Source organism: Haliaeetus leucocephalus, unplaced genomic scaffold (assembly GCF_000737465.1).
Source record: "Haliaeetus leucocephalus isolate CR32 unplaced genomic scaffold, Haliaeetus_leucocephalus-4.0 Scaffold933, whole genome shotgun sequence".
Lineage (NCBI taxonomy): Eukaryota > Metazoa > Chordata > Aves > Accipitriformes > Accipitridae > Haliaeetus > Haliaeetus leucocephalus.
The window spans coordinates 10,616-37,283 of NW_010973369.1; the positions used below are offsets into that span (position 1 = coordinate 10,616).

General features: G+C 42.6%; 1 protein-coding gene across 1 annotated transcript; it reads left to right on the forward strand.

The window, feature by feature from the left end:
- Positions 1–5,286: 5,286 nt before the first annotated feature.
- On the forward strand, positions 5,287–8,382 carry GDF5 (growth differentiation factor 5). The gene is made up of 2 exons (XM_010584032.1): positions 5,287–5,920; positions 7,499–8,382. The coding sequence occupies exons 1-2, from the start codon at positions 5,287–5,289 to the stop codon at positions 8,365–8,367; spliced, it is 1,503 nt and encodes a 500-aa protein (XP_010582334.1). The 3' UTR covers positions 8,368–8,382.
- The last annotated feature ends 18,286 nt before the right edge of the window (positions 8,383–26,668 follow it).

The window sequence follows — 26,668 nt, forward strand, 5'->3', positions numbered from 1 at the left end:
TGCTGTGGGGGTTTCTGCTGGGTGTGAGGATAAACTCCCGAATCACCTGTGATTCTGTAAGGTCCTCTTCATGCGAAGAGACCTTCACACCACCCTCGTCTCACCCAGTGAGCAGGATGAGTGCCAACAGTGATTCCTGCAAGAAGGACAAAAGTACTTGAACTGCAGGGATGCGTCGCTAAGCCAAGAGCTCTTGGAGGTTTTCCAGCAAAAGCCAGTCCCATAAATAGCAGCAAAGGTAGCCACAACTGCCACAGCCCTTGCAGTGGTTGATGTGGAAGACATTTTCACTTGCACATAGCAGGCAGTGGAAGTGTGGCAGTGTGCAAATGGTGCAAGGTGGTGAAGCAGTAACCAGGTCATTACTAAGTGTGACTTTCTACAGTTGAGTTTGTATCTTGCTTTTCTCTCTTGACTATAAAGGCTGTCTAGATAATCATCTCCAATACAGTGGAAGCCTCAATATAATTGAGATGGATTCAGCTCCATGTATTTTAACATAGCTGAAGCATCATTAGAAATCTATGCAAAACCAAAAATATTCACAACTGGGGTTAGTGTCTTGTAAAGCAGTGATTGCAAAAAAGGGTTTAGGGAATGAGGTCTGAACACCTGCTTTATACAAAGCAGCTGAAGGAGCTCTAGCTTATTGATCAGAAGATGAAGAGAGAGGTTAATGTAAAGCTATAAATTCCTGTCAAATGAGACAAAGATAGAAAAGAAATCAAATTTCTGAAACTGCAGCTAGACAATGCCAATCTATAAGTATGATGCCCTTCTGTATACAGCACTGCTGCTGGGTGAGTGGATCATTTTACACTGTTTTAACTTTTCATATCTTCCTGAACTAAAATGCTGCTTGGTAGGAGCTCAGAGCCTCTGCTTCGGTCTAAGTCGGCTTGGTCTCCAAAGGTACTAACTGTCAGAGTCACAGCAAGCAGCTGGATGGCTCCAACCATGCGCTCTCTGCTGTGCCTCGGGTGTGGGATGTGGTGGAGGCAGCTCTGAGCACTCTAAGGCTCCTGTGTCCTTGGATCTATGGTGGAAACAAGAGTTCTCCAGCCTTGCTAGCAAAGTGCTGTGGCCTCAGCTAGGCTGACATCGTGGGGCTCGATTCCCAGTGGCCCGGCTTCATTCTTGCCTGTAGTGTTTCACGTGAAGTTCTTGCATAACGTGTCATGAGATTCTTTCTTATTGTGGATCCTCACTCCTTTGAGACTACTCAGATCCCAAGACATCAGGCTTTCTATTGATTCCAAGTGACATCCAAAAATGCTGTTTCCTTCTTCATGCTGTGCCTGGCTTTCTGGACCTACCACATATGCATCATTGCAGCAGACAGGTACTTTTTAGTACTAGTGTTCTTGAGACAGGACATGTAGTGGATTATACCCCTATGCTTTTCTCTAAGCTTTTCCCATCCATAGCTCACTACTGTTCAGAGGTGTAGCCAAGTCTCTTGATAACCAATGACACAGTTCTTTCTTTGGACTTCCAATTTTTTATTTATCATCATGACATTGTAGCACAGCCTATCAAAATTATGCCATGTTTTCCCATGTTAGTAGGAAATTTATTGTCTTTGTTTTGCTCTTGCTCAAGACAAGAGCAATTTTTAATTACAGCATCTCTGAGTTTTCTGTAATTCTTTCCTTTCAAAAAGCACTAAGTTCCTTCCTAAAATTATCTTTTCATACTTTTAAAAATCAGTCCCCAAAAAGCTATGGTGCAGAGGTCTAAATTCTTATGGAAATAGCATGTTAATTAGTTTCAATAAGTAAAAGAAATGTGACAGCAAATGGCTTAATATATGGAGTTTACTCAACTCAATCCTGTAAGTAATTTCTGGAAATTAGTTCACCTGGGAAAGTACAATTAAATTCCTGGTAGATCACTAGAATAAAGATTTCCATGTGCAGCTCAAACTGCAAGTTTGCAGCAGTGAACACATTCTGACTTGTGGCATCATGTATCCAACGGAGCCTACCTGGAGCTATTCTGGGGCAACCAACTATATACAGTATATTTTAGAGTGCACCCAGGGATTTCTGGGTTCTGAGGGCAAGCCCAGCATTTTCTGCTTGGCTCAGCCCCTGCCTTTATTCTGCAGCGTCCTCTGACAGATAAAGCAGGTGATCTGAGCTTTCCCTGAGAAGGACCCTGCTGCCGCCTGCTGCAACACTGGGTAGGATGTCAGTTGGCTGGAGTTCAGTGGCAGTGCTGTATCCAAATGACAAACATCTACAGCTGGCACAAAGTGTGTGCTTTGGGGAGCACATCAGGTGTTAGTGTGTGCCTGTGCCCAAGCATTAAGGAAGAGTACAGACAGAAGCCCATATCCTGGAAGGGGCCCATGCACTGTGGCTCCAGGGTCTACCTCATTGTCACGTGGAACATACAAATACATTGAGTTGGGTAGGGCTTTTTATCCTCAGGGAATGGCAACTTTTTCAACACCGAAATGTTCCTTCGGCTCCCCGGAGTGATCCCTTTCTCTAGCCCACTCTGGATGAGTCCAGAGTGACTCAGTGAAATTGTCTGTTTGAGAAGGTGTCAGAGCTCATGTAGACAACCTTATGATCTGGAGAACAGGAGGCAATGCACTTCCAAGGAGCAGGGACCTGGGTAGTCCTCCTTCTTCAAATCCGTACACACACTGTGTGAGGATCTGCCTTCACAGAAGGACAAGTGGGCTGTACGAACCAAGCTACTTGAGTGGTACATGTAAACTTGGCCAGTGGCGACAAGTAATAGGCCTTGAACATCTCTTCCACTGTGTCCTATATCTGATGTAAAGCCGGCACTGGAGAGAGGGTTTCTGTCTACACATTGAAGATACCAGTTGAGTTTGAGTTTAGCCAGCTGGAATAACACCACATTAGTGTAGGGCCATAATAGGATACCCTAGTCTGTGGGTCTTATTCAAGGCCAACATTCCACTCTGGGGACCATGGGGCTCAGTGGACTCTGTACAGTGACTGTGCTGCCATGGTTCCAAGCACCTAGATGGAGAGTGCCTCAAGAGAGCCTCTTTTAAGAAAGAGAATAGTTCGCACAGCTTTCTTTGCTTGCTTTTGCTCTTTTTTTTCTGTCTAGGCCTGTCTAGCCCACTAAGTTGTATTAATCTCAGACACATAAATATTGTTTGAACATGGAATTGATTGTGCTTTTAATCTGATTTACTTAGAGACAGGCCCATGTAATCGCATTGTCTTACCTCCTGCTCGTTCATGTCCATCTCTTAAATCATTTGCAAATCTCAGCCAAGTTTGATAAAGCAAGAGAGCTCTTAAAGATATTAAATTCTTACAAGTGTGAAAACTGGAAACTGGATAAATTAAAAGTGGGAGCTCAACATTTAGCTGTTTTTGTGGCTTACTGGCAAGTTAATCAATACCCCCGTAGCGCAGAACCAGACATGGCATGCCACCTCCTGCTCAGCAGGAAAGTGGGTAATATGGGAAGGATGAAAGGATGGCATGATTGGGATGGCCGTGGGGATAGCATGGAGTGACTGCTGAGAACTGGTTTCGTCAGAAGTAACTCAGCAAAAAGCTGCTTTATTTTGATAGGGAATATCAAAACTAAAACTGACATCAGAAGAAGGGCCATTAGGTCAAAATCAGGAGGGTGGGTTTTTGGGTCTACCTTATGTGTGACATCTGTGAAATCACTGACTCTTCTATCCTTCAGTTTTTCCATCAAAACAACATAAAGCATTCAGAGCTCCTCATGTAGAAAGGGCTGCAGATTTGTTATTTATGAACGTAGTTTGGTGTTTCTAATGCTAGTCAGGGTGGGAAATGCTACAGCACGTGCAAATCAAGCTAAAAAGTGTTGTATCTTTTCCATTGCCTTAGGAAAAAAAAACAACTGAGGGAGGAGGACGGGGCTTAGCATCAGTGCAAGATGAGAGAAGGGTCCCATTAATCCCTGTTCAATCTAGCCCAGTGCCTCATTTCCCAAAGGCTCATTTAGAACAACAGTTCAATTTTTTGCAGCTTATGAAAGACATGCTTGCTCCACACTCTTTTTCGTATGACTGAAAGCAGCAGGATAGCCTTGACATGTAAGTAACGCTGGTTTCTAACTACCAGTCTTCTTGCGGCTGTGGGCTAGGCAGCTCTTGAAAATTTTGCATCTAATTTTAAAACAAAGGCTGGCATTCAGCAGCCTCTGGAGGAAAGATTGGAGTTTCGGGGTGTCTCCAGTGAGTGCCTCCGGCCGGAGGAGGAGGCTGGCTGCCTGCAGGGTGCACTGCTGTCCCGCACTGTGCAGCCGCCCACCCCACGGGCATCCCACCGGCAGAAGCTTCATCTCCAAGTGGGCTTACATGGATTTTTTTAAAGCATAGCAATAAATACGCCAAAATACACTGACTGCGGGAATGGCCATGTTGTGTTTGTGAAAAATTAAACTTTACCCTTGTTAAGCGCCTGCGCTGCTGGCTCTGCCCTTCAGTCACCAGAGGACAAAGTGAAGCCACTGTTTCTCGGGGAAAAAGAGCTAAACACATTATACTTAAATATTTTAATGTATGTGTCCAGTGGACTGTATGACAGGTCTCAGTTGTTGATCTTGCAGTTTGTCCTGTTTAAACGTGAAGTTCATGGAAGGCTAAGGTAGAGGTCGTATTGCCACTTGAAAAGGCATCCTCTAGAGTTTTGAGCCTGTGGAGCTGTTTCACATGAGGCAGAGTATGACTCATGCTAATGAAAAGGGTAAAGAAGATTTTTTTAAAGAAATATATCACAGTTAAATTAGTTTAGACAGCATGACATCAGAGAGTAATTAAATAGGTTTGTTGGAATTCCGTTTCCAATTCCTGAGTTCAGGTTTGTAAAAGATTTCTGAGCACCTGCAGATCTCTGTGTGTGAAATATTTTCACTGGAAAGGATTCAAAACTTTAAAAAAAACTTTTAACACAGAGGCAGCATTACGCCATTCTTCCTTCTTGGAAAAAAAACCCCCTTGGATTTAAACAGGACTCCTTCAAGTTTTCAGTCAGTTTTACAGAAGAAAATGAGGTGGTAAACTTTCCCTTTTCAAGAACAAGTTCTTTATAGCTGCTAACTGAAGTCAGGGGAGCTTATATCTGAGTACATGAGCATTTCCACTATGGGACTGGATACAAGTATTGAACAACGAGATTTGAAATGTTTTAATCTCAAACGAAAACCATTTTTGCTGACTTTGGTTTTTAATTTCTTTCATGTTTTCTTTTGCCAAACTGGAGGAACCTTTTCTGATTTTTTCTTTAGTGGCATTCAGAGGAAGACCAGAGGATGAAAATCCTGCATTTTCTCACTTTACTGCTTTGGCATTTGACTTGGCTGTCTCTGGATCTAGTTCCTGGAGCGCTGAGTAATTCTGAGGCAGGCCAGAGTAATCCAGGATCTAAACTAGGTTTTTTAAAAGCAGAAGGAAAAGAGAGGAATCCCTCAGCACGGGCAGGTACACTGAGGACTGCAAGCCATGGATATAGTACTGGGACCTCAAAGGCTAGGACTAAAAGCAGTGCTGTTCAGGCTGGAGCTCTGCTGGCCAAGAACGATGAATCAAAGAAGGTTCTCTCAAGAACAGCAGCCATGGAGGGCAAGGTAGGACATCTCCCCAGCAGACCTTCTGGAGTAAGGACAGTGACTCCAAAGGTTCAAAATCTTAGCAGCAAAGTGGCTTTGAAAAAAACTGGCACAAGCAGTACTGACACTGATTCTTTCAAAACCAAAAAGACTAAAGAGCCTGTAACCCAGAGGGATACTAAGGAAACTTTCAGACATCCCCCTATAACGCCACATGAATACATGCTGTCTTTGTACAGGACTCTCTCAGATGCAGAAAGAAAAGGTGTTAATGGAAGTGTAAAACTGGAAGCTGGACTTGCCAATACAATAACCAGCTTTATAGACAAAGGACAAGGTAAGAAAGGAGGTTGTGTGTGTGTGTGTGTGGACAGAGAGAGATGTCTGAGTGTGTTTATACATGTAGAGAGTATTAGAAAATAATCATACTTTGTTAAAGTCAAATAGCTCTTATTAATGTAAATTAAATCGTACAGCTTTACTGCAGATTTTGTCCTGCCTTATCTTGGAAAATGCAGTTAGAGGCAGAACTAGATGGTCATGTGGCAGCCAAACAAAACATTTAGAAAATATTTTAGATGCATATTGTTGAAAATCAATCAGTCTTTGCATGGTTAGGTGTTTAAAAACCTTTTAAATGTTTGTCTTATTTTCTTTCCATAACTAGCTCCTGGAAAGTGCTAACGTCAGATTTTATTGTAAAGTATGTCTAAAAACACATGATATGCTAAGAACAGGGCTATTCCATGAAAAAAACACAAGTTTCAGTATCAAAGGGCCAGCCTGATTTGTTCAAGGTAGAATTGTGAGGAACTACACTGTAGACCCAGGAGTCATTATAGCATAGGGTGGGTGTATCTATACTAGCTTGAAGCTCATGCTTTCACATACCACCAACCTTCTATCTACAGAAGCCCACAGCTAAGCACAGACTAACAACAAGAGAAATAACTTATGGAACTCTAGAATTTGTGGTTCAACATTCTGGTTCCAAATTTTTTTTGAAATTTGGACTAGTGTCTGCTTTCACACAAGAAATAACCAGGCTCCCAAAGAATGATGTTCACCGTACCACTCTGGTTGGAGAGCCCCATGTTGCTTCCAGTGACATTAGTAAGAGTTTTGTCATGTACAGCTGATAAGGTAATGGATTGATAAGGTAATAAGGACTGGATTTGTTTGCCATTTATGAATAGCTTGGCTTCTGGGAAGCGATGATACGCTACTCACAAGTGCTGCATTCAGGTTCTCAGCTCGCCACTGGAAGGCATTGTTAATGTAACATCACTAAAATGTTGGCTCAGCCATATTCCTTGTTAGTGCTGCTCATGAGTTTAACCAAGCAAATGTAATGTCAGGTTAAAGGGAGGTATGTTTTTCTGCCCAATTTGAAAAAGTTGTGAATCATGTGGAGTTAAGTTAATATGGCAATTATCCTTGTGTCTGGCAGTTCCTGGGGGATGTTAGTTTTAAAAGACTAATTCACTATTGTATTGTCTAAGGGTAAATTTGATCATGTTTGGAGCCAGCATGAGGTCTGGGCACCACTGAAGCTCTGTTTCGGTAACTTAAGTAGCATGTAAGTGGTGAATAGGCCCTGTGAGTGCTCAGCCCTGAAAAAGGACTACTTTTCAATTGGCTAATTGCTACTTTGAAGCTAGAAAATGCCCGCCGGTGAAAGAAATGAGATTTCTACAAGGCCAACTCAGAAACTCATTTCCCTGTTGAGTCACTGAGTTCTTCTGGGTCCATGCATAGAACTGATCCCTTAGACAAAAATTGCTCTTTCTGTTTGGTGGGCTAATTAAGGAAACTTCTAGGCTTATGAGCAAACTTCAGGAAAACCATTAAGAATTGAATAACTGATATTGATCTGTGCTTGATCTACATTTAAAAATGTGTGTGCTTTTTTTAGACGACCGAGCACCAACTATAAGAAAACAGAAATATATTTTTGACATCAGTGCATTAGAAAAAGATGGTTTGCTGGGAGCAGAGCTTCGAATATTGAGGAAGAAGCCTTCTGATACGTGGAAGTCTCATTCTTCTGGAAAAAATTCCCAAGTGAAATTATTTAGTTGCTCTACAAACAGACAAGCAGCAACACTCCTGGACTCTCGTACTGTCAGTATCACAGATACACCAAAGTGGGAAGTGTTTGACATCTGGAAACTTTTCAGGAACTTTAAAAACTTGGTTAACTTGTGTTTTGAACTGGAAACTTTTGACAGGGGGAGAGCTGTTGATCTCAGGAGTGTGGGATTTAATAGAACAGGAAGACAGGTCAATGAAAAGGCTCTCTTCTTGGTATTTGGGAGGACGAAAAAAAGAGACTTATTTTTCAATGAAATCAAAGCTAGATCCGGACAAGACGACAAAACTGTTTATGAGTACTTATTCAATCAGAGGCGGAAGAGGAGAGCTCCTTTAGCAACACGGCAAGGGAAGAGGCCCACTAAGAATCTGAAGGCAAGGTGTAGCAGAAAAGCCCTCCACGTGAATTTTAAGGATATGGGCTGGGATGACTGGATAATAGCCCCTCTAGAGTATGAAGCATATCACTGTGAAGGGCTTTGTGAATTCCCCCTTCGATCCCATCTGGAGCCCACCAATCACGCAGTTATCCAAACATTAATGAACTCAATGGACCCAGAATCAACACCCCCAACTTGCTGTGTCCCAACCAGGCTGAGTCCTATTAGCATTCTTTTCATTGACTCTGCAAACAATGTGGTCTACAAGCAGTATGAGGACATGGTGGTGGAGTCGTGTGGTTGTAGGTAGCAGAACAGTTGCTCACATGAATACGTTATGAAAGGTAATATGATACATTGAACATAACCTCTCCTCAAACAAGGTGAACTAGATTTCTTACCTCTAGGGTAAGTATGTTTACAAGGATGTAGCAATAAATCTAGTGCTTCTATATGTCTCTCCACCGTGGGCACATGTCAGTAGCATTTGGATGCTGTCATGCAACCTGATGTAAGGCCTTGTGCCGGCAACATGAGACTGGCTCTAACTGAAGTCCATGGCAGAGAAGATTATACCTCTACACCTCTAGATTGCCTGCTTTTAGCCTCCAGGCAGTGGGTAAAGATGGCATCAGTGAGCTGTGGATATGACCTATTTGATCCTTTGAACAATGTTCTTGAGACTGAATTTGTGTCTGGCTGCCATGTGCTTTGTCCATTAAGAAATGTAAGAAAAGAGTCCTGATGTCTAGAAGAGAAGGTTTTGTTCCGGTGTGCTCCCATTTTGGTGTAAATAGTTACACTGTAATATGATTTCTTTCTGATTAGCTCTTGAAACTATTCATATATAAAAAAGGAGTCATTAAATATGATATGTTGATTTAGTTTTAAGTTTTACATGGAGATAGGTGATGCAGGAGGTATTTGCTTCTGTGTATGTTTTCCTCCAAGCTACATATCTTTCTTAAGTATCCACCTTTCCATTATTATGTAGCAAGATATATTACTCTGTATAAGGTCCAAGTTGTTCTCAAATGCTCATAGTAAAAGTGTTCAATTATGGCATAAGATGTAATAAATTATTGACACAGTGCTACATTGTGTCTAGCTGTCCAACACTGCATAATTATAATGCTATTAAGAAATTGTTTTTAATGTTTTTGTACAATAAATACAAGTGAAAGGGACTTTTCAGCGCAGCAGAATGCCAGTGGTATGCAAAACACATCCATGGATTTTGCTTGCCTCTAACTCTGCTGCCACAGAGACTAACTGTGGAAAAATTGGAAGAAAGATCTGAAAGAATGGCATGGTTTGATCTGGTGGGGAATGATGCTATCACCTGATGTATCTGGGGCAAAAATGAGTTAAGCAGATGATTGCAAAAGAGCTCTGGTATCCTTTAATTCCACCCTCCAAAGGCTGTGTGTTCGTGTATCCCCTTTATCTATTCTCAACATGGATTATAGATTTATTGTGGGATTACTCTGTCTATGTTTCCACCTACAAAACTAAGTACCAGATGTTCAACTGTAGATGGATCAGAAAGGTCATAAGAACCATCAGAAATTATTGAAGTAGGTTATCAATAGTATAAAATAATAAATGGTAAGGTTTGGTGGTGTTTCATCACAGTTTAAACCATCAAGTGACATAATTTCCTGGATCTGAACTCTCCTCTGCACAGCACCACTGGTGTGGGGAGTGGCAGGGAGCTGAATATGGCCCCTGAGGTCCTCCTGGTCAGTACCCCAGACTGGATGTGGTGTAGCTCACACTAGTGGCAAACTGTCCTAAATTCCTAGTCAATAGCCATAGAGAAACAGTGGCAAAAAGCTCTGCCCTTCCTCCTTCACTCTCTAGGTGGCTGAGCCTTTAACCAGCTTAAAATACCTGGTTAAGCAACCTTGCTGCCAGACATATGGGGTTCCCCTGTGCCTGCAGACCTGTCAGGTACCATAATCTACAGCATGGTGATACAAAAAAAACACTGCAGGGAGCTTTCGTGTATATGATCTCTTTGTAATAACTTAGCACCAGGATTTCTACCTGCAGGAACTGATACTGCTTGGTGCAGGCCATGCAATAACACAAACCGAGGTGGGTCAGAAGTGTGTCCTTGACAGGAGGGCGAATCACTAACTAGCAGGTTAACAGGCATGCAGAATGACAAGCACTTGAAGCTACTTTGTAACATGTGCATGAGAAATTCTGGCATCTTAGGCCAGGACCAACAGTTACTGTCCCCTGCACTAACTGCTTATCACCAGCCACTCTTATATGACTTTCAAAACAATAAGGAGTTTTTAATTCTGAGCTTTACTACAGGCTCATTTAGATATGATTTACTATTGCTACAGTAAGAGAGAAAACATTGTCCTGCCAAGCCCACAGCCAAGAGGGCATCTCAGACTTTTTTTGCCTTTTCTGCTCAAGCAGTTCTTTTCTTGCTCCTGGCTGTTTTCTAGGTGAATGGCTTGCAGCTTTTAAGGATCCTTTCTCTAGCACTGACCACAGCTACCTTCTGGAGAGGTTGGCTAGATGACAATGAGAAAGGATTTCCCTTTCTTCCACGCGTGATAGAGTGCTGCTCCCCATGCACATTCCCAGTGCTCTGTTCTCATGTATGACAGACAAAGCTGTGCCCCGCCATTTATTAACCACACAGGCACATTCCTCAATGGCTTAGGGTGATCAGTTTAAAATAGCAAATACAGGCTATTTAAATTCACTTGAAGCAAATCTAAGTTCTTTTTAACAGACGAGTTAACTCCTGGGATTATTACTGCCTGCAAAGGGCAGTTTGTTTCAGTTCCAGCTGGATTCGTGAGATGCTGCAACAGCTTTGGAGGAAGGTAGCATTGGTGTTACATGCAATGCATGATAGTTTGGAAATCTAAGGAGGAAAATTACTATACACTTTATGCGGCAGAGCTGTTGGTCAGCCTGAGGATCCTGGTGATGCTGGTCACCATAAAAAGTTTTAAAAACCTAGTAGGTATCTCTCTGAGGGTCTTGTTTCCTGTCCTTGTACAAATTCCTCAATACATGAATAAAGCAAGATAAAGATTTAGGTAAATGGTAATTAAATTGAGTAGGTATCAGCATCTAAATGGAAAAAAATGCTAAGATTTTGCAATTATCCCAAAGCAAACAGTATGAACTGAAGAACTGAAAGAAATACTGACATACTAATGTCTTAAAAAACACACTTTGATAATGGTTCAAAAACCAAAATTCTGCTAGGGAGTAGTTATACCTTGAAGGAAAAAAACCCCACCAACCAAAACCAACTACTAGGTCTTTAATATCAGTTTAAACAAACTTGAAACTACAGACACTAAAATGCTGGAATTGTAATGGATTATTACCACGTCAGAATTGCCAGATATTTGGTTTGGCTTAAAGAGAAGCAATTTCAGCCCAAGTGTTCAGGTTAGGAGGTAACACGACATTCACTTTGCTTAGTTGGTAGCTCAAATGTGTCGACATTCAGAAGGGATGGTCCTGGCACTACTCAAGTTTGGTCCAGCTCAAAGTGAGGAGTTTACAATGGTGGCAATAGTAGATGGCAGGATTAGGGTAGTTTTTTCACTTTTACACTTTTTACACAGTTTTTTCACACTCAGATTGAATATCCTTGGTTTGCAACACTGGTTGTAAACTAGTGCTGCAATGTCAAGAGTATCCTTTTGCATTTACATTACTGAAATTGTTTGATAACTCTGGGAATTCCAGTTCCATGCTATTCTACTCTGGAGTGGTCTACTGACTTTCACTATGGTGTAAATGTATACTAGCCTATAGGTGCTTTATTGGTGTATTGTTTGAGCCATTGGGATCATCTGGCACAGACTTCTGTCTCTGCAATTAATTATAAGATACTTACTGAATGGTTATGATCACTTAAATCTACAGTGTTGAAGGGAGTGACCTCTTTCACTGCTCTTTTCAAAGCAGTTTCTGTTATTCTTAATTCACCTAAAATTTCAATAGCAACAAAAAGATGCTGCCAGAGTGACCTGTCATTTTTTTTCTGAATTCCACATATCCATTCAATTTCTACTCACAAACCACTGCAAATCTTGTCAAGACTCTACATGGACATCTGCAGTTTCAGTTGTCTGGCGTGAGAACAGAAACACATATCGAAACTTTCCAGGATATGTGAATGGTGGCCATTACAAAACATTCATTATCACCAATAAGCACAAAAGCACAACCCAGGTGGACTTCACTGAACCCTCATTCCTCTCTGAAAATAGAGGTTTAGGGATAGGGCACAGGCTGGGGCTGATACCAAGGAAAGTAACTGGAAAGAAACAGAGAACCTTGAAATTGCAGAAGTTTGGCACTATTTTCTTTAGCCTGGTCATTATATAATGTGCAAAGATAGACACCCAAAATTATTGTTACAACTTTCTTCCCATGGGTGACTTGGTGGTAGAAACGCACAGAAACCTGAGCTGTAAAGCAATACAGGTTAAAAGTTCAGCTTTCCACCTTTATGATGGCAGGTTTCACTCTCTCACTGAGAATGCCTCATTTGTATTTACTTTTTAGGGTCATTATCTGTCCCATGAGAGTCTTTGTGAAGGTCCAAATTTCAAATAAACAGTACACTATAAGACAGGTATGTGTGGATAATTTTTGTTGTATTTGGCTAAAATATGGGTACTAAGCTCAATAGGTAAACATAAAAGTATGCCATTTAAAACAATGCATTCCCATTAGTGTTTGAATATGTGCCTAAAGTCCATGTACACTTTTACATGGTTATGTCATTTCCTGTGTAAAATGAGCTTGTTTATACAGCAGCCATATGAAAGATGCAGTAACCCGCTATGTGGGCTATTTGAAGCTTTCTTTAAGAAACATAAAAACCTCTTGACCCTTGTATAATAAAAGGTGTTAAAAGATACTGCTTTTATAACATCTTAGCCAACACTAATAAGAATGTACAAAGCAAACAAATTTTTTTTTTTACTCCATAGTCCTGGTCAATCACGTGTTATTTTATGAATTTACTGTTGCTGTTGGGTAGTAAAATGATATTTGAAAATAAAATTGCATGGGATTTCATTGCTTCTCAACAGATTTAATAAACAAGGAGATCTTAACATTTTTTGAAAAACAGTAAATACACTGCAGTAAATACACTTTGCTGAGTGCTCAGAATAGCCCGTTTATTCTGTCATTCCGAGTTCACTGATGTCCCTATTTTGCTGTTGGGTTTTTTTTTTCCAGAACTATTTTCAACTTTCTGCAATGATTTGGCTAGCTGAAGTAATGCAAATGGATTCAGTTTTCCTTGATGTCATTTTGATGGGCACAGCTGTCAAGAAAAAATAACTTTGTTAATAATAATAGTGATTAATTGGCTGACCCTCTGCTAGGGGACAGAAGACACTCTTTTCACTGGTTTTTCTCTAAGAGTCTTTTTGCTATAATACCTTGCACCAGTCTTTGCCATCCAGGAATCCAGGCTGAGCACACTCTGCCCATTGTACTGCCAGAGAAATGCCATTAAAATGAGGGTATTGCTTCTGCACATTCAGTTACTGCCTGCCTGTTTTTTAGAATATGCCATTTATCATGGCATACAGTCAGAAATAAGCCTTTTATTGATAAAACCAGACACATTTCATTTTGTTCATGCAAATGGCTTCAAAACAATAATCTTTCTCCAGAAACGTTGAAAGAGAAACACAACTTGGGTCCTCCCCGGGCTTAGAGAAGGGGCTGTATATCTTCATGGGAGCTCTCTTTTCTGCAAAGGTGCAATAAAACTCATAAACTTTAGATGGCAAAGAAGTCATTAACTCGTATGGTTAGTGATCAGATTACAGGAACCCAGCTAGAGAGGATAAAAGGCTAATGGTAGCGCAGGGAGAAGTGCGTGCCACAGGAGGAGGTGCTCTAAAGAAACACTCGAGCGAATGTGGCTTGGGAGAAGTGGCTTTTGGGGGGAGGCAGACAGTCCCACCACAGTGGAGGACAGCAGGGGCCAAGGACTGGGTGAAAGATTGAATAATAAGATGGTCTGAATGCAGGAGCAATTGTAGAGTGAAGGTACGCCCAAATGGAAAAAGAGATGGGTTGGGTGGCAGCACTGCTGGTGGGAATAGACGTGTCTACATACCTACCAGGAAAAAAAACTTTTCCTGAGGGCTTTGTGAGAGTAATTCTTTCTTTCCACTTGCCTGTCCGTCTCATACTAGTGGCTTTCAGGGCTCTACTCAGACCTCTGGCCCAGAAGCTGCTGAAGGCTTAGAGCACGAGCAGGCTGCTGAAGCCCAGAAAAGGCAAATAGCTTCTGACAGTGGCATTGAACAGCCAGAAAGAGCAGTAGGTTTAGCATGATAGTGACTGTGGCCATGTGTGCTGCTGCAGGAGGTCCAAAGCAACAGAGCTGAGAAACCTGAGTATGGATGATGAGGCACTTTCATTTACGAGATTTTCAGATGAATCATAAATTTCACTGCTGGGCCACGGGCAGACAAGTAACCTGTCTTCTCCAAGCCATGTGCAGACCTGAGGTTAAAAAGACTGACCATGCAGCTCTGGACAGTTACTTTGAGTGCCTAACTTTGGCATTTTGGTGCTTTTTGCAACAGCCCTTGGCTCCAGCAGGCTGATGCAGAGTACTGAAGTAAGTAGCTTCCCAGACAGTCAGAGGGAAGAGCCAGGCCCTGGGAGAGCGAACTGAAGCATCTTTGTGCTGAGCAGGGAGCTGATGGGTGACACCAGGCACAGTGCCCCAAATGAATCTCCTCTCTGGGGACAGGTACCTGCTGATTGGGTCCCTCTGTCCTTTTTGGATTCAGCTGCAGGCATGAGAGGGTCTTAGCATCCAGGAAAAAAAAAAAAAAAGTGGAGAGGATCCTGATAAACATAATAGTCCCTGGTGTGGGTTGGTGATAGAAGATGAATCTCAGATGTATGCAGAAATATTACAGAAATGGGACAAGTTTATTGATGACTTAATTTTTTTTCCCTGTGGAATAATGTTGTGTGAATAATATTTGATCAATCAGTTCCAGAAAATGTAAGCTGGAATCTGAGGCATAGAAACTTTAAAAACAGATTGATTCTTCGCAGTTCTAAGAAAAATTACCTGCTATTTATCTCAAAATATAAACACAGTGGAGCTATCTGTCTCCTGAAACATTATAATGGTTTTGGTAAGAGAAAAAGCTGTAAGAAATAATTCACTTCTTGCAACAGCACTGAAATATTTCCCATGCCAGTAAGATAAGAAAGTGATGAGAAGCATGTGCTGGCATTGTCAGAGTTTTAAAACATTTAACCTGCATCAATAAGCCTACTGATTTTTAATAAATCTTGGAATTCTGGGGAAATTCCAGAGGTTTGAGAGACTCAGGAGAAAAGGAATTTAATTCAGTACTATAAAGGGTCACTGTGCTGACCTGGCAATTACAAGCAAATTATGGGACTGTTGATACTGACTGAATCTTATAATGTGATTGAAGGATGGTAGTTTAATTCGTAGGCGATAAGGGCAGGAAGAACAATTAAGATCATTTAGCCTGATGAGCCCTACTTACCCTAGGTAAAAAATTTTACCTCTGAGTCTCTGAAACGTCAGCTCAGTTTTTACAGCAATCAAGGCAGCAAATGCAACTTTAGGAATGACTGGGAGAGAAGTAGAGAACAAATGAGAAAACAGTATGCAGGCCCTCCAGGGATTTACATGACTCTTGAACGCACTGTGATACAGTAGAGCTGGAGAAGGGCAATAAGAATGACTGGAAGTATGAAACAGCTTCTGTGAGAGGAGTAATTACATAGACTGGAGCCCTTCAGTGAGAGGTGACTGGAGCAAAGAAGGAAAAGTGATGAGGGCTAAGAATGTGAACTTTGAGCAAGTTTTCTCCCAAACAAGAACCATAGTGCACCAAATGAAACCAGTTCAGGACAGGTTTGAAACAAGCAGAAAGATACCAATTCCTACAGTGTAGCCCAGCTGCAGAACTCCTGACCACACCCTGTTTTGGATGCTAAAAGTCTACATATATTTTAAAAAAATAAGTTCATGGAAGAAAAATCCATGAAAAGCTGCTGAACATGAGTCCATAGGACTTTCTGAGCCTCTGGTAGCTGGAAGCTGAGAAGCCATGCCAGGAAAACCTTGACACGCATTTGTCTTGTTCTTACTTTCTTTTTAGGGATCTGCTGTTGCCTATAGGAGATGGGCTAGATGGATCCATGGTCTGACTTGGCAAAACCATTCCTATGTTCTGTACAAAGCCCAAAACTTGCAGTGAACTAGTACAGTGGGACCTCCTGGCTTAATCCGTTGAGTAGGACTTAACAGGGCTTTGGGCACTGTCCTGTTAGAGAAGCATGGCTTTCTGATGTGGTCTCTCTTTTCCCACCATTTCTTATTTTTTTTAAAGGAAGCCTATTTTTAAAGTTCTTGGAATTAAATTACGCTATGTAATAGCTGGGTATTATGTATTTGGAAAGAGAGATCCAGGATTGATTGATTGACTGAAAGTTTTAAAAAGCTCACCACATTCAGCTTTAAGCTAATTCTGTGAATATTAGCACTTCATTTTTTAATAAGCAGCTATTTCTACCTACTGTCCAGTTTCCACTTTGAATCAGTGAATTGGCTTCTTTGTCTGCTACATGAAAAAACTTATTCTCATGGGCATTGTTCTACTTGTGCAGACTGTGATGATTTTTTAAATTTTCTATGATGGAAGAGGTAGATCAACTTGGTTATGCTTTTGCTGTTCACCTTCATTACCAGATTTTTTTTCTTCTTCTTGTGTTTTTTTCTTTAGACTCTCACTTCTCCAAATATTTTTTCTAGTGTGAACACCAGAACTCATTTAATATTGCAGTAACAGTGTCATCGATGCCACAGAGACACTACTAACTCTGTACTTTTACTGGATTTTGACCTTCATTAGAATCCAGGGTTCATCTTTCCTTCTCAGCTACAGCATCACATTAGGAGTTCAAACTCAGCCTTCTATTATGACCAACACTGCTTTTCCACAATCACTGCTTTCTAATGAAAAACTTTCCATTTTATAAGTTCTTGCCTCCTAGTAGAAAATCCTTGTTTACAGCTGAGTTAAAAAGCAGCTTAGTCCCACTAAAAAGTTCCTGCTTGACAAGATTTATATAAGTCCTGTTACTCATTATGAAGTAAAAGTTACCTTGCTTTTTAGAGGAAGGCACTGCGACAAGTAAAGGCACAACCTCACGAGCCCTGTCACTGTGAGACTCAGGAGCAGAGACCTGGTTCCCAGGATGGAGGGCTCCCCACCTTCCTGTGCCTCCAGGAGCAGTGAGCTCTTCAAGAAGGAATACAAGAAAGATGTTGACAGCAATCTGTGCTTCTTGAATGTTGAAGTGCTGGGCTTCAAGAATTGGGCAGAGGACTGACAGACCCTCTGCTGCTCACATTATTCACTAAAACCCTTTCTCTCAGGACATTCTCCAGACATCCTGAGGATGTGAAGATCACGATGTGCTCTCTTTGGCATGGATTTAAAGGTTACTTGAAAGATGCTCTGGAGCAGATGCCTGATTTGTACAGATTTTGTTCTGCTGTCAGCCTTGAGAAGCACATGCTTTCTGATCACTGAAGGAGGTTTGCACCTCTTGTTGCAAGTCCATAGGGCACCTCTGTAACCACTTATTCCTGGCCAGAGGGTATGTGGCATGCAAAAGTCCTCCCCAGTGCCTTGCTCTTCCTGCACAGTGCCGGCTGTCTTGAGGAAGTTTTAATTCTGGACATTGGGCTGTTTTTTTCCAGTGGTCTCCAGTGCAGACAACACGAAAGCTCAACACCAGTGCTTGCTTCCCCAGCCGGGCAGGAGTGGTGCGAGGTGCACCAAGGACTCCTCTGCTGCTCCTGCTCACCAACCTCTGAGAAGCTGTGGGAGGGCACTGCTGGACACAGCCCCTTCAAATGAGGCTAGGCCTTTTCCTTGGTTTTTTTCAGGATATGGGCAACACATTGACACTGCATGAGCCCTCTGTTTGCTCAGTCCCTCAAGGATTCTTCAGAGCAGCAGGAGTCTCATGCTGCCACAGGAGAGGGCCACTGTTCTGTCCTCTTCACTGTACATGGCCAACTTCTGTGGCTCCTGTTGGGAGCCACGTGAAAGGAGGGAAGAGGGAATGACTGCTGGAAGGTGGTGGGGTGAGGGATGATGGGGATATTTCTTAGTGAAAATTGCTCAGTCTTTGCTAGGAGGGACTGACAGCATGCCTCTGATAGATTATCCCGGATAGCCAAACCTTGCCACATATTATATGGTTTTCATCACAAACATAAATGTACTTGGTATAAAACAGAAGGTCAGGAAGGTTTAAGACATGGTATATGAGAAAACATTTTCCAGATTTCAGCTTCCTCCAAGGTAATATGCAAGTGTAATTAAAACAGAACCTGGAAATATAGAGTACAGTACCCTATTGAAAGTGTGTTGTATGAGCTGAACTCCCTTCATTGATAGTTTTCCAAAACACACAGCTGCAATAATCTTTATCCAGGCGAAGGGAATAAATTAAGTCTGAACACCTCTGCATATAGTACAGTACAGTGTATAGCACTGCACCCCATATAACCTCTTAGCGGTAATGGAAAGCTGAAGGAGGCGCAAGTGGAAAACCTCTCTGACCAGCAAACACTTTCTTCAGAAAGTGTACAGATGGGAAGAAAAGCTTATGAAGCAGAGGCGGCTTACTGGGATGTCTTGTTTCTGAAGCGGTCTGCTCAAGTTGTTGAGACTCTGCAATGGCAGGGTGCCAAAGCACACTCCAAGTTTGACAGGTGGGGAGGGAAACGTCCTGGGCTTGCCCCAGCAAACAGTGAGTACTGATGGCAAGCTAAAGTGAACAAATAGGAGCTTATCATATTTAACAGTAGCAGCAGCCACTAGGATATAGAAGCTCGGAAAAAGTAATCAGGTCCTATTTCTACCTCCCCTGAACAGTTCAGTCATGGAGTTCAGGTTTTGCTTGCTAGGCTTCACCAAACTCGGTGAGGTGCAGCACTGAGGAGCCTGTTCTGCTTCATGTCTGCTTTTCCTCCTGTGGCACTGGTGCAGGAGAGGAGTAACTCCCTCCTGGATACCAGAGCAAGGACAACTTTGCACCCCTAGCCAAAATTCCAGATCAGCGAATTGATCTCCATACTTGCCAAACCTTTCAAGGTCCATAATGCATTGTAAGGATTGTACTTTTATTGAAAAATTACCTTATTTCCATACTTTTAAATAGCATTTATCCTGGGAAAGAGCAGTAGCAAATGTATGCACACTGACACCCCAAACAAACTATTCAGTCTTATGGAGAGGACTAAGCATCTTTAAGTTGCTAAAAATATAATTAACTTCCATTAAAAGTCCTTTTTCAGCTTGTAATATCATCCTAAGGGTGGACGTGGTCTCAAAGTGTCCAGATTTCCTCTGTATGCAAAGGAGAAAAATTTTGCAAAAGCAAAGTATGACGAATTCATTATAAACTACCAGTTCAACCTTAGAAATGCCATTTTCCTTCAGCACACAGCCAGAGCTAGAAATCCAGTCGAACTTGGGTTTCCCCGTATGGTCAGATGGCCCCTCACTGCATTTCTGGAACTCGGAGTTCTGGTAAGAGCAGTGCAGCGCTATCCAAGTAAGCTCTGGAAGAAGTCAATCCACATATACCAGGGCTCCAAGGGCCTGTTATCACTGATCTACGCTTCAAGTCCTAAAAGGGTGCATTAGACAGGAGGGAGTGCCAGACCTGCACTGGCTCTGTTGGTACATACAAGGCCCTTTCAGAACCTGGAGCACCAGGAAGGTCTGCTGCAAAGACACTCAAATAGCTGCAGGGGCCAGCTGGCAGTCTTGCAGTATTGGCACTGAACCAGACTTAATAAGACCTGCTGGACCTGAACTGAGTTTTTGCAATTGGGTTTCTCTTTATCATGATCTCCAGAGTGTCCTGGAATACCCATATGGACTGTTTTTCCTCGTGTTATCTGGAGTGCCCCAGCCCTGCTTGTCCCATGTAACATGGAGAGATCCTGTTTCCCCATATGATCATAAGATTTCCTTTGACTTTTCTTCTGCAGAAGCAGGAGCAGGTGGTTAAGAAGGAAAATTAATATAATTTTAAATTTGCATTTAGACAGGAATTCTAGGCTGAGCAGAGGAAAGATTGAAGTTGAAAGATCTGTACTTTTGCCCTTGTCTAAAGTATGTTTGTTTTTCAGAAGGAGGGAGATCTCCCCAGCAAATGTTGGGCTAACAATTGCTTTACCAAGTTGATTTTGATTCTTCATGTGCCTGAGAAGAGAAAAATACAATTAGTTGTTATGGGACTTTATATATTTAGAATATTTCAAAGTGGTTGATTAACCTGCATAGTTACCTTTTAAAATATAAAAACAGGCCTACATAAAAATGATCAGTCTGCTTTTCTGTGTGAAAATGGAAAAAGCATGCTCTATGATAACATTTGAAATAAAATTATGTGCTGATAGGAAATTAGGAGGACAGGAACATCAAATATTTTAAAATGCCTTTAAGTTATTTATCATCCCTTGTTAATTAAGTCAAAAAAGAAACAGAATTCTAGTAATGACCACTGAACCAGCTTGGGAGAGGTTAAATGTGGATGTAATCTCAGGATCACAATAGCCCAAGGACCTCTGTGCAGTGTATGGGGAGTCTTTTGAAAGTGGACAGAAATACACACATTAAAAAAAACACAGAAAATCTGTTGCCTGGTGAGTTAGTTACACACAGAAAGTCTGTGCAGAGTTGTCTGCATAGAATATTATCACTGCTGGAGAGAAGGAAATGTGGCAAGTAAAAAATACCAGAAGAGGTCATAGAGAGGCCTGTCTCTGAAGTCTGAAAAGTGGAAAATTCAGGAAAGATTTAACCTGGAGATTCCAGCTTGGTAGATCAGGCAGTTCTCACTGTCCAAAATTCTTGGGTGCAGCCCCTTTGCCTTTTCAGTATGGTACTGCTCACCCTGCAAGACATAAGCATTCCTCAAGGCAGAGATAAGCAGAGGCCACACAGGACCTGGATTGCTGGCTCACCATACTATGTCTCATATTTTTGACAATATAGTCTTCACATGCCCATTTGTGTTTCTTATTTATTTCTGATGGCACTACAACAAGCTACTTAAACTCCACCCCCACATTAAAACTGTTTCATTCTCTTTTATTAGGAGGAAATATGTTTATATCCAGCAATAGGGTGAAAAAACAAGTAATATGATAAAGGTTATATAAAAAAAACTTGCAGAGCTGTGATATGAAGCCTCATCTCCAAAAAAGCCAACCAAGAGTTTCTCCACATCTCTGCAATGCTTCTTGCAGCAAACAGCCTGAGGCTGATTTCTTAAAGTATTAGCCAAACTCTGCTCTTACCTAATACCTTTAGGAACATGACATCAAAGGGAGATGAATGGGGCTCACACTGAGCATCTTTATGTTAAGTATGAGAAAACTTTCACAGTGAAAGATTGGAATGAGCTTCATATGGAAATTGGGAATCCCCTTACTGAAATTTTTAGATGCAGGCCAGAGAAACATGCACCAGAGAGGTCTAAGTACATTTAGTACTGGAAGTAGAGGATAGTCTAGATGATCTTTTTAGCTACATACCAAGAGGATTTGCAAATGTCTGTAATTAATTATGCCAACCAAGGAATAATATAACAACCCAGAATCAAAGTCTCAGCCTCTAGCATAGCCTAGAACACCCAAGTGAGGGCAAACATTTTAAAACTAGCAAATCATCTAAGCATCATAGCCAGCCTGGACCATTTTGACAACACTTCTTCATGTAAAAATGACAGTTTCTCAAAACTGAAGTTTTGGGGGTAGATAAATACACAGTTTTGACAAGGTGGCATTCTGAGACCAGCATGCAATTATTGGGCAAAATACAGAGCCTTTGTCCCACTCTCCCCATGGAGAAGAGCCGGTGACCTAGGCTGGGGTACTTCTGTGCAATACTATCCATCTTCAAGCTTTGCCCTTAATAAGATTAAGGGATTTTAATCTGAATTTTTTCACACTGATGGTGGTCATCACAATTATGCTAGAGAGGTGTCTGCCTCTCTTCCAGTCCTTCTTGTGGCACTTCATATCACTAATTAGCAGTTCACTGAATCAGAAAGTCAGTTTCTGTTCTGATAAATATTTCATTATCAGGTGTCCCAGTCTCCCAGTTGATCATAACTCTTCGTTGCAACTCTTCTTTCCTTACATACTCTGCAAATAGGCTGCCTGCAATTAAATGGGGCTATGGTCCTGAAAAAACAGTTGTCAGTAGAAGGCCACCTGAGACTGGATCAAAATAGCAGTAAGAATAAGATAAAAATTCCTGTTCTGGCTTACACATGCTAAACTGAATCAAAATTGTTAAAAAGAAATGTTAGGTACGGCTTGGATCTGTCAGTTGTTTTGAAAGGCTCCGTTTTGTCAATCCACTTGATTTTGGTGTAGTATTTTAACACTGACGAAATGCCTATGTGATTTTAACCCCAGCCCTTCACTACCAGCTCCCTCCTGCTTTTGCGCTAAAAAAAATCACAGTCCCTTGTTGTCTCCATTGTTGGTAATGAGAGGATTTGGACTCTTATCCTATCTTCACATAACTGGATAACAGCTGGATGTGGAATTTTTCCTCCATGAGTTTTTTCAAGTCTGGATAAGCTTCACACACACCCTTTGTGTTTGGCCACTTGCTGGACTGAGGCTTTACCTAACAGGCTAGAATTATATCCCCCTTTCTGTTCTGCGCACTAGCTGACTTGTCAAAAGGAAGCCTTGCCAACCACCACAACAGCCTTAACCTAGACCCAGCATGCTCTAGAAAACCTTATGCTCTGCAGAGCCAAAGTTAAACTCAAACTGAACCCAAAGCAGGCCCCAACACAGTGTCTGTTCTTGCACAGCTTCAGGAAAGTGTTAGTCATTCTCCACATCTGGGCTAGAATGATCCCAAAAGGGCCTGGGAAGGCATCCTGGGCCTGCCTGGATTCTGCTGTAAAATGCCAGCACTGGATCTCACCAAGAGCAGTTCAAGTATCCTGATGTCTCAAACTGGCTACCTGGGGAAAAAAGATTTTCCCTGTCCTTGCCTGTTTGGGGACAGGGCTTCAGGGTGATTGTTACTACTTCTCCCCTTACCCCCTTCTATTACCTGCAGGAAAGGAATCACTACCATCACTACTAGCACAAGGACTACTGCTTGACAGCAGCTGCAGTCAGGATGGCAGTTTGACACAGTTTGACAATACACCTAAGCTGACTGAATAGCTGGCTGCTGCCAAAACAGCCCATCTGCTCTGCCTCCCCATTCTGTCCCCAGATACACATTCCTGGCATTCCTCTGATCCTGAGGAGAGCTGGTTCAGATAGCTAATCTCACAGAAAATAATCCAACTAAACACACCAAAAAGACAATTTCCTGCTGGTCTAGCTCCTTCAACCAGCTCATTGGCTCAGTAGTCATTAGATGAATGCTAGTGCTACCACAGCCAGGGGCAGGACCTCTCAGCAATTAGTAATTTTATCTGCTTAGTTGTATTGTCAAAGTGTATCCTTACTTCATCCACCAGCCCCATCTAACCAGATGTGCAGGAGCAAAGGGAGGCCTCTCCCACCATCCTGAGATCTGTGGATTATCACTGCACCCATTTGTACAGACGCAGCATGTAGGACTGCACAGCATGGCCCCAGTCACCAGAAGCAACCACTCCTGCTGTCATCAGGCTTCTCCTTCACCACCAGTGTCCTAATAAGAGGACTTTGTGGGTAGATCATAGTCATCTCTCCACCTGGCTTTCGCTTGTTTTTTGCACCTTGCTTCTCTGTCTTTAGCACACAGCTGTCCCATATCCCTTCTTGGTTACTCTTAAAAAATGGCAAACCACCTATCTGGAGGATTCTGCAATTCCTCACGCTCTCTCTTCTATGCCTCTGCCTTCCCCCAAACTCTGAGTCTGTGCTCATTGCTGTCTCCATGCACTGGTGCCCGATTACTAAATCTCTCTCATTCTCCATGCACACGTACATCCAGCCCCACCACTGCTGTTCTCCAGCATGTTTTACCACATTCAGGGAAGGAATTTTCTCTGTCCCTCTTTGTTTTCCATTTCTCCTTCACTTAAACACCTCTAAACTACTTGCAGCCCACGATTTGTGGTCCCTTATCTCCTTCCTCTAAACAGCTGCTCCCTCCAGCCACTTGGAATGGCAAACTTGAAGCCAGCTGCTGGGCCTGCAAGTAAGAGAGAAAACAGGATTGAGGCCAAAGCAGGAGGCCCATTACATATAATCTTATTAATAAATTAATTATTATAATAAATAATGTGAAACTTATTTTATAATTCATTATATAAATTAAATATCATCATATCCTTTCTGATTCTTCTTTCCTGTTCAGTCACCTGGTTGCTAACACATCTAAGGCCATTGTTAATGTTCCTCAGCATGCTTTAGCACATTCATGAAAGCAAGTTTCTCTGCCATTGGTAATGGCCTCAGATGAAAGAACACCAGCAGTTAGATAGGAACTTTTCTGCCCTGTCTCTGGGACTTCTTGTTGTTGCTGGTTAAAATGCTCTCCCAGGAGCAGTTCCACATGGAAAATTCATTATGACTGAGGTAAGACTCACGCAGTCGTGGAGCTGCCCACTGAGCAAAGCTGAACAGTAGGAACTTGAGGACAGCAAGGATTGTGTGCATAAAGGGGAGTAATTTGCCAGTGCTCTGACTGAGGAAATCCCCTTGGAGTTGAAATTGAAATTCAGATCCACCTCCAACTCTTCTGTCTCTATGTTCCCTTCAGAGGCAGTCTGATGTGCTGCTCTGTGCATATGAGGTAGCTGTGTTCAGCTAGACTGACAAGAAAAGGGCTTAGTGCTACAGTGAGAATGACACAACAGTGATAGGCAGAGGAATCTTAGGTAAGAGTTTTTCAACTCCAATTTTCTCCAACTGAAATGTGTCAAAATCCTTCTGTGCATCATTATGTAAGACTAACACAAACCCAGGTGAGTGTCAGGAACCGGCATATTCAGCGTATTTATCAGACACACAGCTCCAAGTTAGAAAGTGTCCGCTATGGCGGACAGACTACTGCACACCACTGTGAGATTCCTCTGCTACTGACAGAAGCCTTTTCTCTGTACGACTACACATGGCAGGGGTTCTTGAACTTCATCACTTTTAATGACTCTAACACATTAATGGCAAAGAGTAGGCTTCAGAAAAGTGTAATCATTCTCCTCCATAGCCTTCTCACAACAGATTTGCTGTTAACAATGGTATTTAACATTGCTTTGAGTCTAATAGATGGAGGACAGCTAAGCAAATAGAAAGAAGCAAAGCTAGCTTTAACCTTCCTCCCTAGAATTAGACGCAGGCACAAGAACGAAATGAAACGTAGCATATCCCTGACAGAGATCTACAGTTCCCTCCATTGTTCAACATCCAGCCCCACGTCAGAACAACGCGTTCACTAAACATGTTCAGATACCATTAAACCTATTTCAGCAGATAGCTGCGGTGAGTCAGAACATCTCAGCAAAGACCAACTGCAGGCAGAGGGATCTGGGATGCCTGTGCAAAGAAAATCCAAGCAGGTGACTCCATTGGTCCCCCGAGGCCTGACATTTAAGAACATATGGAAGATTTCTAAGGACTACTGTGGAGTTTCAGGGCCATTAAAGCAGCTGCTACTGCCCTCTTGAGAAGCTGACATCCCAGTAAATAAGCTGGGAAAGAGAGGAGTAGAGTATTATAGTTCCCCAAGCCCTCCAAGCCAGCACTGTGGCTGAAAAGAGCATCCTTGCTCTCTTCCCCAGCTGCTCTTGCTCACATCTGCACCAGCCTCCCGTGTACCAGGACTCACATTTGTGAGGTGATGTGGATGTGATCCAGATTAAGACTAACCTGGCAAAACAAGCCAGCTCATTTCAACCCATCGGGTTGCTGCTCTGCGGCCTCATGAAAGCTGGTGCCAGCAGAAGCAAGGAGTAGGGAATACACACCAGGGGCAGGTGGGATCGCTCCCGGCAGCAAGGTGCTGGCTCCAGGGCCTATGGGGACACTGGCATGAAGGGCTCTGCCATGTTCTCCTGGTACTACCTCTGTGAAATCCCTGTGCTGGCACCTGCACAGGCGCACACAGATGCTGTCTCCTGCCTGGGGCAGCCAGAATGGCCAGATCAACCTCAGCCGCACGAAACTATCGCTGCTTTCACATTGCTCACTCTGCTGCCAAGCAGCAGAGTGAAAGCATAGCCACCATCCCCCTTCGGGGTCGGGCCTTCCAGAGGAGAGGACTGACAATGACGACCGGGCAAAGATTTGCCACCTTTTCCCGTTCCCAACCAAACCCCGGCCCAGGGCCGGGACCCTCCCCTCCTTTCTACCGCTCCCTCCTCATAACCCCGCTTCCCCCGGCCGCCTCAGTCTGTCAGCCGCGCGCCCCGCCCCGCGCCGAGCAGCCCGCCCACCACAGCCACGCGGGGCTGCGCCCCTGCCGCCAACTGCCACCGCGCCACTCCAGGCCCGCGCATGCGCAGTCAACGGGGCGGAAGGG

Bases quoted from the DNA above. Each gene is read 5' to 3' on its own strand.
- GDF5 (XM_010584032.1), top strand. From the start codon at position 5,287: ATGAAAATCCTGCATTTTCTCACTTTACTGCTTTGGCATTTGACTTGG. The intron at 5,921-7,498 runs GTAAGAAAGGAG...TGCTTTTTTTAG, and splicing joins CTTTATAGACAAAGGACAAG to ACGACCGAGCACCAACTATA.